The 18,526-nt window shown below is 41.4% G+C and overlaps 4 protein-coding genes across 8 annotated transcripts; 3 read left to right on the forward strand and 1 right to left on the reverse strand.

Annotated features, from left to right (window-relative positions):
• Window positions 1–524: 524 nt before the first annotated feature.
• avpr2l (arginine vasopressin receptor 2, like) lies at window positions 525–1,880 on the forward strand. Its single transcript, XM_077004631.1, has 2 exons — window positions 525–1,386; window positions 1,624–1,880. The coding sequence occupies exons 1-2, from the start codon at window positions 525–527 to the stop codon at window positions 1,701–1,703; spliced, it is 942 nt and encodes a 313-aa protein (XP_076860746.1). The 3' UTR covers window positions 1,704–1,880.
• A 2,054-nt stretch (window positions 1,881–3,934) lies between these two features.
• On the reverse strand, window positions 3,935–7,418 carry LOC143514958 (THAP domain-containing protein 5-like). Of its 2 annotated transcripts, none has more exons than XM_077006789.1 (3): window positions 7,265–7,418; window positions 6,691–6,877; window positions 3,935–6,343 (listed from the first exon to the last, which is right to left on the reverse strand). In XM_077006789.1, exons 1-3 carry the CDS (start codon window positions 7,345–7,347, stop codon window positions 5,666–5,668), a joined length of 948 nt encoding a protein of 315 aa, XP_076862904.1. In that variant the 5' UTR covers window positions 7,348–7,418; the 3' UTR covers window positions 3,935–5,665. The 2 variants fall into 2 exon arrangements, with proteins under 2 accessions (XP_076862904.1, XP_076862905.1); XM_077006790.1 differs by having other exon boundaries at window positions 7,308–7,397.
• A 76-nt stretch (window positions 7,419–7,494) lies between these two features.
• On the forward strand, window positions 7,495–10,391 carry dnajb9b (DnaJ heat shock protein family (Hsp40) member B9b). The gene is made up of 3 exons (XM_077006791.1): window positions 7,495–7,636; window positions 7,938–8,168; window positions 8,262–10,391. Exons 2-3 carry the CDS (start codon window positions 7,952–7,954, stop codon window positions 8,663–8,665), a joined length of 621 nt encoding a protein of 206 aa, XP_076862906.1. The 5' UTR covers window positions 7,495–7,636; window positions 7,938–7,951; the 3' UTR covers window positions 8,666–10,391.
• A 3,511-nt stretch (window positions 10,392–13,902) lies between these two features.
• spic (Spi-C transcription factor (Spi-1/PU.1 related)) lies at window positions 13,903–15,803 on the forward strand. 4 transcript variants are annotated; one of them, XM_077004585.1, is made up of 5 exons: window positions 13,903–13,997; window positions 14,335–14,431; window positions 14,615–14,739; window positions 14,855–14,945; window positions 15,132–15,803. In XM_077004585.1, exons 1-5 carry the CDS (start codon window positions 13,995–13,997, stop codon window positions 15,617–15,619), a joined length of 804 nt encoding a protein of 267 aa, XP_076860700.1. In that variant the 5' UTR covers window positions 13,903–13,994; the 3' UTR covers window positions 15,620–15,803. The 4 variants fall into 4 exon arrangements, with proteins under 4 accessions (XP_076860700.1, XP_076860701.1, XP_076860702.1 ...); XM_077004586.1 differs by having other exon boundaries at window positions 13,918–13,997; window positions 14,362–14,431; XM_077004587.1 differs by having other exon boundaries at window positions 13,958–13,997; window positions 14,371–14,431.
• Window positions 15,804–18,526: the final 2,723 nt, after the last annotated feature.

Raw genomic sequence — 18,526 nt, forward strand, 5'->3', positions numbered from 1 at the left:
TAGTAAAGTTTTTACTTAAAGCAACAGAGACAATGACGGATATGGTTTATTATGTATGTATTATTATGTTCCAAAGAAGCAAAATGTGTAGATTATAGGCTCACAACCTAGTAGACTTGTTGCACAAAAATAGCCTATATTATCAAGGTACAGGTGCAATATCCCAGAAATAGGGTCGTCCACTGAATTATTAAATAGGCTGCACTACTGTGATCTTATCAGAAGCGTATTCGTGTGGTCTGAATACTTAAAGCATGCGTTAAGTATTGGCGCATGCTTTAAACAAAAACTTTTTATTAGTCTCGGGAGAACATTTTTATTTTTAATTATTTATGTTGTATTGTCGCGCCAATGAACAAATGCATTGTGAATATATATATTTCCCATTAAATGAATGGACCGTTTTGCGCAAAGGTACGCTGCGTCTAATGCGTCAAAGCTGACTGGTAAAATATTGCCACGAATATTTAATGAGCATAAAGATACCTAGCAGCAACTAAGATCGACCGAGCGCTCCACAGAAGATGGGCGACACGCAAAACCGCAGCGGCACCATCCCGTCCGCGGGGCATGAGCAGTTTGATGCCGCGAGCGATGGAGAGACGGAGGGACACTTTGCGCACGTGAAAGCTGGCGTTCTCGGGTTGATTTTGGTGCTTGCAACGTTTAGCAATTTATTCCTGTTGCACGCGCTCTGGAAGAAGCGCAAAAGGAACAGTCGCACTCAGCTGTTCCTGCTGCACCTGTGCCTCGCGGACTTGGTGGTCGCGTTCTTCCAGGTCCTGCCACAGGTCTCCATGGAGATCACGCAACGCTTCAGGGGCTCCGATATCGTCTGTAGATCTGTGAAATATCTTCAGGTGTTTGGGATGTTCGCCTCACCATACATGATCGTAGCTATGACCGTAGACCGTTATCACGCCGTTTGTAAACCCATGGTGTCATTTCTCACTGGGTCATTCCGGAGATACGTGGCCATAGGCGCGGCGTGGCTTATCTCTTTGGCATTCAGCATCCCGCAGTTGTTCATCTTTTCCCTTCAAGAAGTAGAGACAGATGTATACGATTGCTGGGCCACGTTTATTGAACCTTGGGGAGGAAAGATATATATAACCTGGATTACACTGGCAGTGTTTGTTTTTCCAGCAGTTATTTTGCTGTATTGTCAGATCAATATATGCGCGGGAATTTATTTCAACACGAGAAAGAAATCATTGCAGGCTGTCACGAGTGATGGGCGGCATTGCTCCAAAGGAGTGTCAAAAGCAATGTTAAAAACTGTCAAAATGACGTTTGTTATCATTTTGGTATATACGGTTTGCTGGAGTCCGTTTTTTGTTGTACAGCTGTGGTCTGCGTGGAGTCCAAACAGTGCCCCAACCAACGGTAAGTCATGCGCAATCATCCGTGGATCTTGTAGCCCGCATGTTTGTGTTGTATTGTGGGTTTTTTTAAGTTTGGTTAAGGCTACAATTACACGTGCATTAAATGTTTACTTTAAAATCGAATAACGTAACAATAATACATTATGTTCCACTGTACCTTAACACGACTAACTTTAATTGTTACTAACTTCTCAGTACAGATGTTTTACAGTGAACTCTGCCATCTCCACTTCTCCAGGGCCAGTGTTTGTGACCATTATGCTACTTGCCAGTCTGAACAGTTGCACAAACCCATGGATCTACCTGTACTACTCCTAAAACGCTTCAAATGCGACGTGTTGAGCTCAATGTCCGTCAACGCAGCACAAAACCTCCTCCCGCAAACGACAAAGTGCTGTAACTTAATGTAAGAAGAATGATAATGAAACACGAAATTTGTACATATGTGTAAGTGTAAATGTCAATAATGGCTTAATGTAGGTTGCAATGAAATAAATGTTTTTCTTGGCTGATATTCATTAGTGCTGAGCTGTGGACTATTTTTGGCTCCGTTCTTGAATAAAACGACAGATTAAAAGAGTGCATTATAAACTGTACTCACTCAGGATTTCTGTGTGTGATCAGTGGCTACAGAAGCTGCCCCATTTATAAGTTGGCCAGATGGTATGGGTAACACACCAGATTCAGATTAGTCATGATATCATGACTCACACACTGCATGTCATATACATGTATATGGCTTTTTTATTTCATCCTCATTATGATTCTGAGGCCACAAAAGAAGCTACAAATATACACTCAGCTCTTAATTAGTCATTAGGCATTTTCCTGGATAATTTCATTCCTCACTATTGGCCTGATCACTTTAGCTCTAATGACTTGGCAATTATTTTGCATTCTCAAGTATTTTCCCAAAACTCAAGAGGTTAGAATAAACTTTCCAGGCCATGGTTACAGCAAGAGAGTATGAAAATGAACAACTTTATTAGAAACATTTATTTAATTGGACACTTGTAGGTTAGATAGTATAGCTTATCTGTTGCTATGTAGAATTTATACACCCAGTCTTTTCCAATTATCAGCTTTTGACCACATTGGAGCTTTTAAACACTCCAGCACCACTTCTATGACATTGCCATGTCTGTATCACTGCTGTGTTCAGAATGGTCCACTACTCAAATAATGTCAAAGTAAAACCACCTGGTGCAGGGACACCTCAGGAACACCTGCATTATTTTCATCCCACTCTAATGAAGTGAGTGATGAGGCTGCCAAGAATTAGCATTAGTATTGTTATTATTGCTGATTAATGTTTCTTAATTGTTCATGCATGTAGTGATAAAAAATAAATAAACAAAGCATTTTCATCTTCTTGAGAGTCCCCCAGCGACCTGTTCTAGTTTAATTATATCTACTCTTTTTCAATACATCTTTGTTAGTACATATGGATCACATTAATCTCAGACTCATCTCAAATATCACTCAAATGCTAAATCTACGTGAATCTTGAATGTGGCATCTTCCTGTTTGCTTGCAAAAAAAGCTCTGTTTAGAGAACACTCAGAAGGAGGAATATGTGGGTGACGCTATTTACATACATACATACAAAGCGCTATATAAATAAATTTGACTGACTGACTTCAATGATCGACCATTTTGTTTAGACCTTTTGGTTAGTTTTCTAGATCAAGTTTTCTTAGTTAATTTTCTTAGTTAACTCACTGTGTTGAGTTTACTTAATTCGTTCTCTTATACTAGCACAAACAGAAAGAGAAACGACTTGTGCCCTTTCTCAAACTTGTGTTGAATTGACCTGCATACGATCTGGATTAGTCATACAAGACTGTAAAGGGCACTCATATCCACAGCCCACAAAAACACGCATAGGTAAACGTTTCAGACATTTAAGGTCAGGTCTGTATTAGAAAAATATCTCGATTTTTAAGTGTGCATGCGTGGTTCCTGTGGCCACTCAAGATATGACGAGAAATCACTTTTATAAATTTGCATTTTACTGAGTAATTTATCATTCTAGCTTTTGCATATAAAGCATTTGTGTTGAATGACTTTCAAAACATTTCCTCTGTAGCTATGCAAACCCGGTCGAAATACTGACAAGTTTGTAATTATCCCATTAAAACAAGTGTTCTGAACAAAATTAATTAGATTTTGTGAGAGTGGCATTTAAGACAATCTTCACCAAGTATATATTTTTTACCTTTTAAAATGAAGGTAAATGGCAAGATTAATATTTGGAGGTAAATCATAATCTAAATCAAACAATATTGTTCAATTAACTTATGAACTCAAACGTTGTAACTCAAATGCCGACTTCAAAAAGGCAGCCGTGTTACTTCAAAAACAAATCACATTCAGGTGCATTATATATGCACAAGAGACTGAGGAGAGAGAATCAGAGAATGAATTTACCTGCAGGGTCCATGGTAATGATACCAAAATAAAGGTACTTATATGATTTATGTAATAACGCATTATAATATTCAGATCACTTTGGACCACAACGGCAATAGGACAAAGATAAAACTCTATTAGCCCAAATCATGTATTTATTTTGATATAAATGATCACTGTCAAACAATACAAACCACAGCATACTGACGGTAAAAAGAGATAAAGACGAGGAAAGCCAACGGCAACTTTAATGAGGAACAGTGCACGTGTCTGGTGCCTTGAAGGGCTTAGAGCTGAACCAAGAACAGAAAACATCAAAAACATGATGATGAAAGCAGCATGAAGCATACATGTAACTCAAACACCAAGCCATGAAGAGATGGCAGTGCTGATAACCCTTTCATAATTGATTAATTTTTTGATTAATAATTAAACATTCACTTGAAGATCCTGGAAATCACACATACTGGCCTCAAGGAGTCATGGTCTAACTCAGTTTAATGGACATGCATATGATGGTATACAGTGGAAAAAAAAAAAACACCTGCATAATATTAAACTTTGAATGGTCTTGGCTGCACATAACTGGAAAATGTTGAAAACCCAGACACGTGTTAATTTAAATTATTGGATTAAAATTAATATTTTCATAATGCTATCTTTGTGCATAAAACCCTGTAAGCTTCCATCCACCCCAACCACGTCCCCCTCGAGTGCATATTCCATTCGACACCATGCACAACTCTGGTGACCCACCCTGAAGCCTTTCATCAGCACACTGCTGTTAGCTGAATATTTTAGACAGGTGCACACTCAGGCTAGCAGTGACACTTGTAAAACCCCAGGAACTCTGCAGTGCCTGATAAACACGTACCAGCTCGACAGCTTTAACCATGCCATGCCAGCAGTGGTTCTGTGGTCAAACACTGTGGTTAACAGAGCTGGTCCACATTTTAACTCTTACAGCTTCCAACGCCCAATAACAAACGTGGACCAGGGAGTCTGTACAGAGAACAGTCTGAATTATTTACCTTTTAAACACCTTTACCCTTTTTACCATTTAAACAACCCTATAAGTCAGTGAACCATAATAAAGAAGCCAGTAATGTTCTACTAAGGCTGCTGTACACAGGGTATACCCACACATCAACACAACTTTAGGCTTATTCTGGCACCATGGTAGGTAGTCAAAGTGTTGACATGTGTTAGTCTCAGTCTCGTCTTTAATGATCAATATTTATTTCTTTAAGAATATGACTCTGGTTTCAAGCAAAAAAAAATTAATCTTTGTATTTACCACACAGTAGGAGCACAGACAATCTTGAAAGCTGACTTGTCCTTGGAATACATGAGTTACCACATGACTTTTGTAAAATGTTTGAGCTATACAGCAAGAACCAAAACAGTTAAGTTCAAGTCACTGACTTGTAAGTTTGTAAATCTTACAAGTAGTTCTTAAAGTAAAGATTTAAAGATCACAGTTTGTAGTTCTGTGATCTTGCCAGTCAATCTGTTGTACCAGGTGCGCCACCATGTGGTCACATTAGCACATGAACATCCTGCACATTAACTTCATGAAAAAAATGCGTTGAAGCTAGTTTAATAATAAAACTGCACAATATAATTAGATGGCAGTTAGAAAAATAAAAATAGTAATATTGTTGAAATGTGAAAAACTCACTGTGCAAGTAGCTAGACCTAATCTCTCCCAACATGCTTTAAAAGCTCTGTTTACAGAGGAGGAACCATAGTTCCAATAATTCAAGCAGATGATCTATACAATATATAAATAAATAACGACATTCCGTACTATGTGTAAAAAATAAGACCAAGTTGTTCTGGAAGGTGAGCGGATGCATGTCAAAGTGCTAGAGAAAGACAGAAGTGAAGTACTCCTCCAGCACTTTTTGCCTCTGCTGACACACCGTATTGTGCCTCTTCAGCTGTTCGATCTCCACCTCCACAGATCTGATCTTAGAGAGCGTACGCTCCTCCTGTTTGTCCAGGGCTAGCACCTTGGCGTGGAGACTGGCAATTCGTCTCCACAGCTGCGCTTTGTCCGTGTCCTGACGCGAGTACGAGTGTTCGCCCAGCGAACTGGCCTCGCCATCGCCGGGAAGCTCCGCCTCCTGCTGGGGACTCCCGTCTTCGATGTGCGCCCTCTCCTCATCCCCCAGCACTATGCGCATGCCTGATGGGCTGACCGCCACCTGGGGCTCCTGCAGTTCCTCTTCGTGCCCTGCAAACTGTCCTGCAGTGTTGTGGCACAGAAATGTCATCACAGAACTAGGGTCCACTTGCTGCTGTTGCCGTTCCTCAGTCAAGGGGAACCCATAGTTGGACAGGTCACCTGAGGTGGAACTCTCGGTAGACAATGTCTCTGATAGCAGGCTACCCACACTGGTGTGGACAGCAGGCATCTTCTTTCTGATCACAGAGGACACTGGATGATCCAGTGGCTGATTTGTCAGTGCACAGAGTTGGACAGGTGGATCAGGTGGTCTCTTCCTGGGTTTGTTTTTACTCTTGCTGTGATTAGTTTCATTCTATGAAAAGAAATTCCACAATAAAGAATAAAGATTATTCTTATAAAGTAAAGGATGAGTAAGAACTGCATAATGGATACAATTACAAATAAATTCTCACCTGCATTCTCAAAAGCACCGTTTAAAGAACTTACAAATTTACAATTGAAGTTTACAATTTCAGGTGTAAAACGTTGCTGACAATGTTTGTTTCTGACTTGCTTTAGCACCAACATTAACTTGGGACTTATGAAGCCATTCATGAGCTGTATTGTGTAGGACGTCCCCAGTACTCAGAACCACTGACCTCATATCAGACAGAAACAAATCTTGTAAGCCACATTGCAAAAAGTCTTATTCTAACTTACATCACAAACACAGGGGAATATAGTTGGAACAGCGCTGTGCTTCAGGTATCGGATTCCCCATCGAAGGTCAAAAGAGTCTTCTGTAAAATGTTCACTGCACAGGTACTGGTGCCGACTTGGGGTCCAGTCTCCACGTTTCATGTTGACGATCCATTTCTTGAGCCTGGCCTTATCTTGCAAGGGAAAGCTGCAATGCCACAAAGAAAACAGCAAATTTGGCATCCAGCACGAAATATTTGTGTATCCACTTACCCTCACCTGGCTGAAACCACATTAGTTACTGTTACCTGTTGGTAACTAAGCTTACTTGTACTTGTGTGTTAAGAGTATGAATCAATTAGATGTATTAGTTCACTACAAAAACAATTCTGGCAAAGCAGCGAGATGCATGTAAATATAGTTTAATAAAAACGTGTAAATGTAATTCATACGTGTACCAACATTTGATGGCGCCACAACACATTTGTAGCTAGCTAGCCTAGCTAGCTAAAAAATAGCTAACCTAGATTGCTTGCTACCTAAATACATAGCCTAGCTTTCCGTATTGTGTGTAAATTGCTACATGATGTCTTACGGATAAAAACTTATTCTTTTGTTGTTTTTCGAAGGTATTCCACCTCTGTTCCTGCATAATTTAACAGCACAGTAGCGCGGCATCCCGGCTGGATGTGTTTTTGAATCGGCAAGACCACTGACGTCACTTCAGAACGTCTTCCGGGTGTCTCGGAAGGAACTGACGTTAACACCCACAGTTCCACGTCCTCGCGGCCTAAACCAATCAAAATATAGCTAGTCACGCTTTGTCACAGCGAACCAATGACATAACGAGTCGTGGTGCGTGACGTTTGCGGCGTCATACGTGGAATGTTGACTGCGACAAAGTATCAGCTGTTCAGGCGAGGATCAGATGTTTTAGGTCATTAGTGGAATTACTGGCGCCACTTTGGTAAGTTTTTCACTTAATTTACTTCTGATTTACTAGCTCACTCACACTTTCTGTGTAGTTTATGTTACTACAGTTTCTGACACATCAAAATTGTTGAGAGACACATCCAGAATAATTTATTTGGGGATTGCGGGTTTTTATACCCTAAAGTTCATTCTTAAAATCCTTTATAGCTGTGAATATGTTCTTGTGATGTGTTCCTCGCATGAGGACAGTGTATAACCGAACAAATAAACTCTTGATACATATAGCGCTGACGGGTGTTATTTCTAGTTAACCACTGCTTCCTCCCTGTTTGTAGGTCTGAACCCAGCCATGGCTACAGCGCAGTCTGTGTTGGCCATAGCTGTGTGCATACTGATGATCACGGAGCTCATTCTTGCGGAGAAAGACTACTATGAAATCCTGGGTGTGCCCAAAGACGCCTCTGAACGACAGATCAAGAAAGCCTTCCACAAACTAGCTATGAAGTATCATCCAGACAAGAACAAAAAGCCAGAGGCTGAAACAAAGTTTCGGGAAATTGCTGAAGGTGTGTTTATTGTTTTACTGAACTGCATATCGCAGCACAACTAAATGTTATTTTTGCATAACCGCTTTTCCTTCACCTCTTTTGGTTCCTCAGCATACGAGACTCTGTCCGACGTCAAGCGGAGGCAAGACTACGACCAAACGAGGACCGGTCCGTTCTCCAGAACGAGAGCAAGAGAGGACGGCCAGTTCCACCAACCGTTCAGTTTCAACTTTGAGGACATGTTCGGAGACTCGGACGTTTTTGGCCACCACAAGAGGCACTTTGAGACTCACTTCCAGGCTCACGAGGAGGCGCGCCGACGGCACAGCAGACACTTCCACGGGTCTTTCGGCGACGCCAACCTGTTTGAGGACATGTTTGCGGACGCCTTCCCGTTTGACGGACAGGTGGGCGGGGCCGGGAGCAGGTTCCACGGCTCGGCGGGACAGCAGCGCTGCAGGACGGTCACTCAGCGCAGAGGAAACATGGTGACCACGTACACGGAGTGCTCCTGATCCCACACTGCGCTTACAGTTCTCAGATGTGCTTTTTTTTCGTGTTTTTGTAGTGTCTAGCCGTCACTCAGGATTCAACCCAGCCAGTATGGGTGACATTCGTCAGAGCTTTTTACAGTAATGCAATACGCTGCAGAGTGCACTTTAATAGAGAAGTCTAAGAAAGGGGTATTAATATAGCTACATTCATGATGGCTATTTAAGGGAGACACGTTTTGGTGCTGTGGTTGAACACTTGAAGTCATCAGGGAATGAACAGTATTGATAAGAACACGGTTTGTCTTGCTTTGCCAATGCTTCATGAATTGGAGCCCTTCATTATAAGTGTTATATAATTTCAGTTTCACAGGAAAATGAAAATTAATAAATAAAAAAAATAGGCCAGACAGTTTTTAAAGGAACATTTGGCTTCAGGATGTTATTTTGAAGCGCATTGTCTCAAGATGTATCACCTAAAGAAAAATACCCTTAAAATGGGCAAGACTGTTTTGCCAAGGTTGGCAATTCTTTTTAAGGCAATCTCTTTTTTGAGAATATCAACGAGACTTGACACAAATGTTTAATGAATCCATGCCCTGTTGGGTAGCCTTTTGGATGAAAAAATAATCAGTTTGCCTCGTTCAGTCAGAATCTTTTTTAATCAAACTATTTCTATTAGGTTTTGTTAGCTTACTGTCTTTTTGGATGTTACACAGTGTTTTAGAAGGAAGTTTACAGTGTGCTGCCTAATGATTGTCATTTTCTGTAACTTCTTTTCATCTATGCATGGAAATGCCTGATCAACAGGCCCTGATCTTGCCTAGGGCTGTAGTGCAGGGGTCAGGGCCATAGTGCAGAGGTCACGGGATAGGACACACGTGGGTGAGATGTTGGAAGACTTCAACAGGAAGCACATGTTCAGTGGCGTTGTACAAATCTCCAGTCCTGGAGACACACCACAATGCAGGTTCCTGTGCACCTTCTTTTGACCTTCAGATCCCACTGCAGACCTCAGTTTAACCAGGTGTATTTTCTCTGGAGCTAAGCGCACCAGGGATGTAGATCTTCAGGACTGTTGGCCATTAGAGGAAGATCTATATATAATCAGCAACCCATCTTTATAGGGCCAAGCCCATCTCCACTGGCAAGGTGTATCCATGTAGCCAGCTTAGCCACGTCCACTGTTTTTATACCCACACTCTTAAATGGGTGTTTTGGTCCTTAGACTAAGGGTTCCTCTAAAAGTGCAATAATGACCTTTGATACTCCTCTTACTTAACAGTAATAATATGTAATGAACCCACAAGCTTTTGTGCCCCATGTACTATGTTTGCTTGGTGGGAGGACTAACTGTTCTTGCTTTTAAAGACCATGAAAAATGTTAACTGATTTATCCATATGAGTGTGCATGTGTGTTTTCCCATAGAGAAAGTTGAAGCCTTCCATGCATATTAGTAGCTATAGATTTAACTGCTGGTTTCGCCGGCTTCACAAACCATTCTCTTGATTCCTTTTCTATACCAATTATTACCTCTTGCTTCTTTGATGTTGTGCAATACTTTAATGAGCACTTCATGTGTTTGTTTTTATTTCTTGCATGTGGCATTTCAGAAACTATTCCAGAACATACTTAAATAATTTATGATTGCATGAATTCCTTCCATGCATTTAAACTATGGATTCTTTGGGGTGTATAGATTGAAACGTTTTGTGCTTTAATCCATAAATTTTGCACTGTAAAATCTTTTCTGGACTCTGGATATTTGTGTGTGTGTACACATATGTATTAGTGTGTGTGTGTGTGTGTGTGTGTGTATAAATACTAATAAGCATGTATATGCAGTATAAACATGATTCCAGGTAAGTAAGTACAGTGGAGTATGGTGTATATATAGAAATATTAACAATTGTGAACATAATTTACAGATATGAGACATTCTCAACCTGAACTTTCTCATCAAATAAGTTAATAAATAGACTCTTGAGATGAAAGTTATGTATTGATTATTAAGGATTAGATAAGATCAAAACTACAGTACTGAAACTGCCATTTACTAGCTGAAAGCCAAACACGGCATCTTCTGTTAGACTGTAAGATTTCAAAAGGGGAAGATAGTTTTGTTGCCATGGTAAAGATACACAAATAAGATGCTCAGCATAGTGCAGTTTGTTAATGTTAACAGCTCAGTCATGGTTTTAACCACAAACACATGAGGAGTGAGGTACGTGTGTCCCAGAGTAACACATAGCCACAGTCAACGCGCTTTCTGCTGGTGCCCTGCTGGTAATGTGACATGCTTTAGCAACTTGTATTTTCACCAAGTGCCAGTAAATAAAGAAGTTGAACACAGGGTGTGTTGTGGTTACACAGCCCTTCCCACACAGTGCTGGGCTCCATTGATCCTTTTGAATAGAGCTGGCAAAGAAGGGGAAGGACACTGGTTCTTTGTTTGAGAAGATAAAATACACAATGTAGTTTGGCCTAAAAAGTGTAAATCATACAACAGGACCAGTACCTCACACACAGACACATACCCCACACAACACACATGTACCTCACAAACAGACATTACCCCACACAACACACATGTACCTCACACACAGACACATACCCCACACAACACACATGTACCTCACAAACAGACATTACCCCACAGACACATACCCCACACACAAACATACCCCACACAGAGACATGTACCCCACATACCTCACACACAGACACATACCCCACACAACACACATGTACCTCACAAACAGACATTACCCCACAGACACATACCCCACACACAAACATACCCCACACAGAGACATGTACCCCACATACAGACAATACCCCACAGACACATACCCCACACACAGACATGTACTCCACATACAGACACATACCCCACACACTGGCACACATTGCCCATTCAGGAATATATACCCTCCCAAAAAGTGTATATTTACAGTAGATGAATTCTTTATCTATAGCCTTGGCCATTCAACCTGTTTTGTTATGAATATACAATAAGCACCTTCTCATAAAAAAAAACAAAAAAAAACTTTTAACCTTCTTTTTGAACCTGGCACTAGACCATGATTACAGTATTATGCTTTGGCTTTAAATGTAAGTGGAGTTGATTTACAGCAGGTTTCGTTTCGCCATGAGTGGGACAGTGGGACAACAGGGTGTTTTACAATGTCCCTCTAACCCCACGCTTTATCAGTGAACACATGCAGGAAACAATACCACAAAATACTTTTAACGCTGCAGTGACACACATACACACAACACACACACACACACACACACACACACACACACACACACACACACACACTGAGTTATAAAAAAGCATTACATTCCCTAAAGTGCCGTAACACACACAGCTTAAAGATAATTATCTGTTGTCTATAAACAATCTGTTGTTCACTGCCGATTCCTGTCATTCACGGTGCTGATCAGCAGTAATCTCAGCATGGTTTGGTAATCTCCGTCTCCCTGGTTTATCACAGCCCATCCAGTCTTCTGCACTCTATAAACATGAAAGGGGAACTTCCCCCTCAGTCGGTTGATATTTAAATCTGGTGTTATGGCAGCATGAAATAAATTGACCAGTGTATTGTTACAGTTTTAGATTTCAGTCGATAAAAGGAATAAGAAATATCTGTCTTATCTAATGCTGGTAATTCAGAAGCATTAATGTAAACATTTGTTTACTTTAGAGTGTGGGGGAAATGGTTGCATCTTACAGCACTGATCACTAATGTGTGGTTTATTATACTTATATCTGTTCCTCCTTAAATCAAGATTGCCTAACCACCACTGGTTCAAAATAGAATCAAAGTGAAAACACAATTTCTGTAAACGTAGAAGAAAACCTGAATATAAACGTAATCCCTAAGATTTACCAAAGCCCTGCTCTAAAAGAATCATTTTATTATTCATATTATTATGAAGTGAAAGAGCGGCACAAATCTGTACACAGCGCCATAGGCGTGGGTGATGGTCTGCACACAGAGCGGTAGACGTGGGTGATGGTTTGTACACAGAACGGTAGACGTGGGTGATGGTCTGTACACAGAACGGTAGACGTGGGTGATGGTTTGTACACAGAACGGTAGACGTGGGTGATGGTCTACACACAGAGCAGTAGACGTGGGTGATGGTCTACACATAGAGCAGTAGATGTGGGTGATTTTCTGCACACAGAGCCATAGATGTGGGTGATGGTCTGCACACAGAGCGGTAGACGTGGGTGATGGTCTGCACACAGAGCGGTAGGTGTGGGAGATGGTCTGCACACAGAGCCATAGATGTGGGTGATGGTCTGCACACAGAGTGGTAGATGTGGGTGATGGTCTGCACACAGAGCGGTAGGTGTGGGTGATGGTTAGTTTCTTTTACATGATTGTCATGAGCCCTTCTGGAGAAATTCAATAGCACGTCTTGCATGTTACAGAGCACGTGTGTAATGACTACACATTCTGATTCCACTTCTCCGATGGGTTCTCTGGAGTACTCATCTGACATTTACCTGCAATGTGTAGTTCCACAAAAATACCCATAATAGTTAGGTCATTTTATGCTTTTTATAATTTCTTATACATTTTCTACATAGCTCTATATCCATTCATCCATCCATTATCCGAACCGCTTAATCCCGCTAGCTGGGGTCACGGGGGGTTGGAGCCAATCCCAGCAATTCCAGGCGAAGGCAGGGTACACCATGGGCAGGTCGCCAGTCCACCGCATGGCCATAGCTCTATATATATACGTATAAATCAACTTAATAAATCATTGTTTTTGGAATGGTTTTAACCATAACGATATTTACCATTGTTACATTGTTACAGTTACATTTGTTTATTTCTTTCATTACTGTTAGTGACCAAAAGGTGTCTGCATGGCCAGCTTGGAGAAAAAAAACCATTACAGCATATGATGGAATATGATGGAACGGGTCCTTCTGCTGTGAAATAGATCATTACTACCAGGCAGCTAGTGTGGCATTGTGCCGAGCTGATAAACACAAGTGCCCTTAAGCATGTAACCAGAAATGCAAATATAATTCCTGAACAAACTAATGGCGTGAAAGCTGCTCTTACAGTTTTGGATGGAGATCCACAGATAAAGTGCTGGAGCAATCATGGCAGTCCTAGCTGGTGTACATTTCCAAAAAGAGAAGTGCTGTACAGAAGGGCTACAGTGTGACAGGTATGACGCTGTGACATTTAAATTGACCCAAATCTATTACGTGCCATTAGCTGGTGGGGACTATAAAGATCAGCAACTCTTCTGAAATCTCTTATATGCCTGTCAAAAGACTTCTAGCTGGATCCCACTCAGTGTTTAACGGATGAAATGGTGAGTTTTAAATAGCAAGATGAAATTATTGAAGTTTCTAGTATATTGAACTGAGGTCAGCAAGTATTTACAGTAATATTTACAGTATTATTTACAGTAGTATTTTGGCAGCAAAATGTGTTTATTTGATAATTAGACCTGAAATCCCAGTTTTTATCTTAACAGTTTAAGTCAAGGTTCCAAGCAAATATTCACTATAATTACTTTTTGAAAGTAATATACTGTAGCTCCATAATAATATGATTATGTATGAATATTAAAATGAATATAAATAAACCTAACAAACAGATAAACATGTCATAGTGTAAGCATGTGAAATGAATTTGACTTCATGCAGGGGTCTCTAAATAATGACATTAATCAGGATTTTCAGGATGCTATTGATGTAATGCAGCGTCACTCTGAGCACTTGGAGACATTATATTGTGATGCAGGTAAGAAACTTTCTATGTTTTAATCACATATATATGATCTATCTATCTATCTATCTATCTATCTATCTATCTATCTATCTATCTATCTATCTATCTATCTATCTATCTATCTATCTATCTATCTATCTATCTATCTATATTTGTTGTTCCTAGCTAATCGCTGTGCCCTTTCCTCTCCAATAGAGAGTAAGTACTATGAGACTCTCAGGTGTTGTCAGGAATCTTCTGTGCAACACACAACTTCCTGCTACCACCACTACCCCCACAGTGCCGGCCCAGCAGCCATGTATGACTGGAGTGACACAGCAGTAAGTCTGCCGTTGAGATTTCCCCACAGGTTTGCTCTCCCAAACGTGGCCCTATTAGGCCCTTCACTACGTGTGAGTGCTTTGTGACTGAGCTCCCTTTCCTTGTCTCTCTGAGTCATGGCCTCATGTTGTGCCAGAGGCGTCTCCGTGGGCCGTGGCCCAGCCCCCCGTGATTTTCCCGCTCCTCCCGGAGCGTCTCCGGAAAGGTGAGCAGCGCCTACCTCTTTGAGTGTAGACCACAACCGTTCCTCCTGCACGGTGTAGCCAATGGAGTTTCGCAATCCAGAAACCATCCCAAAAAGGATGAGAATGAATACCTGCGAAGAAGCAGGCGGGCACGTGTCTGGTTTGTCGCGGCGGTCACCGGCCCATCCTGTGTCTCGCCCGCTTAGGCCGCAAGAAGCTGCGTCTGTACGAGTACCTACACGAAGCGCTGCACGACGCCAGCATGGCCGACTCTATCCAGTGGACGGACCGCGGGAGCGGCACCTTCCACTTCATCTCCAAAAACAAAGAGAAGCTGGCCGAGTGCTGGGGCCAGCGCAAGGGCAACCGCAAGGCCATGACCTACCAGAAGATGGCGCGCGCCCTACGAAACTACAGCCGCACGGGCGAAATCGTCAAGGTGCGCCGCAAGCTCACGTACCAGTTTAACCCGCTGATCCTACAGAGACTGGAAGCCGTGGTTACGGCCTCCGTGGGGCCCTCGGTCCAGGAGCTGCTCCCTGCCCAGCAGGGCCCCGCCGACCCCGGCTTCTACTGCCCCGCTGCCTCAGACTGGCACGGCTGGTGCGGACAGTACCCTTACCAGGGAGAGTGTGATCTCACTGCTGTGCTCACATCCCTCGGCAGCCTCAAAACACACGTTTCGTCTCAGTGAGAGTTAGAAAAGAAACATGAGCCAATCTTTGCCTGTCCATTCTTCTCTATATATGTGCGTGGACTTTTACAGAGCAATTGGTAAGATAAAATAGACCTCACTGTAAAAATGTGTTATATAGTCCTCTAGAAGTAATGTACATAGTCAGAGCAGTACGTGTTGTGTGGTTTCAATGTGGAATAAAGCAATGCAATTGTTTCTTGTCTTTTCTTGTCTTTTAATGAAAGTACCAATACATATTTCCCATTATGATAAAGCATAAATAAATATGTAAACATAATCTAGCATTTACCATTACTTCAGTTAACATTTTTTCAAATTTCTTTCAAGCTTTTAAAATAAAATTAAAAATAGTTTTATGTGGTTACTTATCAAATGGTAAGATAAATTTGGTCTGTGTTCACTTACGTCAAACCTTCCCTCATTCAAACTTTATTTCTTTTTCAGTTTTTTTCAGTCCCTAACACTCAATAACTGGTACTTATAGCACAATTTTGGAAACCACTATCTCATGTAGCCTATCTATTTACCTCATGAACTAAACCTTAAGCACATTCTCTGCCTTACACTCTGCAATTCTAAAACAGTCTAAAACAGCAAAACAAAACACAATTCTCTACATCAGCTACATCACTCAAAACTGAAAACCATGTTTCCTTTGGAAAACATTGCCACGCAAATGCCACACCCATCTAACAATTATCCAAACCCAGTTCTCAACGGGAAAAACACTTCTAGTTCATTTTGACAAATCATCCCTCCTCCAGGTGATGGATGAAGCGTATGGAGACACTGATGGGGGAGTGAATAGTGTCTGGCCAGAGATGACAGTGTTGATGTAAGATCCAAATATGAGACGATTTGGACCAAGATGGACCATAAATTTGTATGTTGATGTTACAAGCCATTTTTTTGGTTGTATTTATGTATTTATTACAGTATATACAGCATGTGTTACAGAAATGTTAAAAAAAGAAAATAAACAATCCCCTTGTAATTGTGTTTTTCTTTATCATGTATATGTATTGAATATGCATAAATAACCTAAAGCTATTCATCTGATATTTTTGTGTAGAGTTTGAATGCAAAAATTGCTTTTTCTGAAGGTGAGATATTTTGCATGTTGTGTGTGTCGCTTTGGCTGCTGTATGTTACATTTAGACAAAAGGAGACATAGTTCCAGAAATTGGGTCTTAGCGACTGCAAAAATGACTGATATTACTGCCGGCACATGCCGGTGCATGCCGGTTTGAGTGTTACTGCATGTTATTTGTGAAGAATGGCCATTTAGAATCTTTCAGACTGGTGGCTATGTGAAGTGTGTGTGCCACGGGAAATGAGAATGAGGGTGTGTGGTGTGTGTTATTGTGTGGTGTCTGCCACTCTCCTTATCTTACTCAGTTGGAAGAGGATGTGGTCAAAGGACAACATAATGGCCTAGAAAGCCAAAGAGGTGTGTGAGCAGCAGATCAGGAGCTGGTTGTGGTGTGTGTGTGTGTGTGTGTGTGTGTGTGTGTGTGTGTGTGTGTGTGTGTTTACGTGTGTGTGTGTGTGTGTGTGTGTGTGTGTGTGTGTGTGTGTGTGTGTGTGTGTTGCATGTATGCAAGCATTTTGGGATCCCTGAGAGGCCGCTCCTGTCATGCAGGTCGTAGATTATGTGAGGGAGGCCTGTCCACGTCCCGGCAGGGAGGTTCATAAGAATCCGTCAGACTCAGTGCAGGCAAACGCCACACAGCTCTCACAGCCAGCATCCACCTCTGGGCCTTTTTATTAGCAAGCACCTTTTAGGTCTTAAATGATCCTTTCTGGTGATTCAAGGTTGATGGTGATTTTTTTTTCTGATTAGAAGAAAAGTACAAATACGTCACTTGAAGACTAGACCTGCGGCAGAACAAGATGGTAAATGATCTTTTAAAATTCCAAAACATTATAATGCCAGAATTCTGTGCCTAAATGATAAAGGTGTATGTATCTTGAATAGAGTGTCTCACAGTCCCATCAGACTGACCTGGAAGTAATCTTGGAATTTCTTGAAGACCACTGCAGGCAAGAGTCTAGACGAAAGGAATTATGGGAAAACAGTGAGGAACAGCATTTCAAAACGTCTCCACTGTCTCCTCTTCTAAGATTTCTATAATTACATCAAAATGTGATATGTAATTTTAGTTTATCATTGTACCTTATCAACAGATAATTTCCATTTAAATGAGGACATTGTTGGAGAGGGTTGCAGCCATACATCCAACCATTTGGATTCTGTACGACTGTTTTCTGCACCGAAGACTCAACAGGTAAACCAAGTCCAGTCAACCTAAATGTTCATATCTGTTACCTTTTTCCTCAAGTCTTCTTAATTGCTCACTAAACTGTGTTAATTGCGTTGGATTGCTCTGTAAAGCACACAGAACCACAGCTGAAGATGAATGGCTTTGATTCTCCTGTGGCATTTGGAAGAAGGGACTCTGTAATCCAGAGTGTTTACACTGAGCAAGCTATAGACCCCTTCGTTGGCCCGGAGAGCACCTTGATCCAGCATGTGTCACGTGCGAACAGAGCTGAATCATTGCCTAGCTCTACACCTGCAGGCAGAGGTGAGTTCTGCTTTTGTGGTTTGCTAGATAATATCAGTGCAGCTAAGCATTGCCTTAGGGAACAATAGCTGAGGAGTGGCCAGTCCTACCCATAACCGCCACACTAAATCTCTATTCTCTCTTATCTCTCCCACTGCCACAACATAGTCGGGCTGTAATGCGGTTTGCAGGGGATAATCAGCTTAATAATTTCTCCACAATGACCCATCTCACTGCACCTTTTAAGATAAATGCTTTGCCTATTCCAACAAATGTACATCCCCTCGCATGAACAGACACAAGCACACGCACCACGTCGTGGTTTTTTTGCAGGGAA

The sequence above is a fragment of the Brachyhypopomus gauderio genome, chromosome 5, assembly GCF_052324685.1.
Source record: "Brachyhypopomus gauderio isolate BG-103 chromosome 5, BGAUD_0.2, whole genome shotgun sequence".
In the NCBI taxonomy this organism is placed as follows: Eukaryota; Metazoa; Chordata; class Actinopteri; order Gymnotiformes; family Hypopomidae; genus Brachyhypopomus; species Brachyhypopomus gauderio.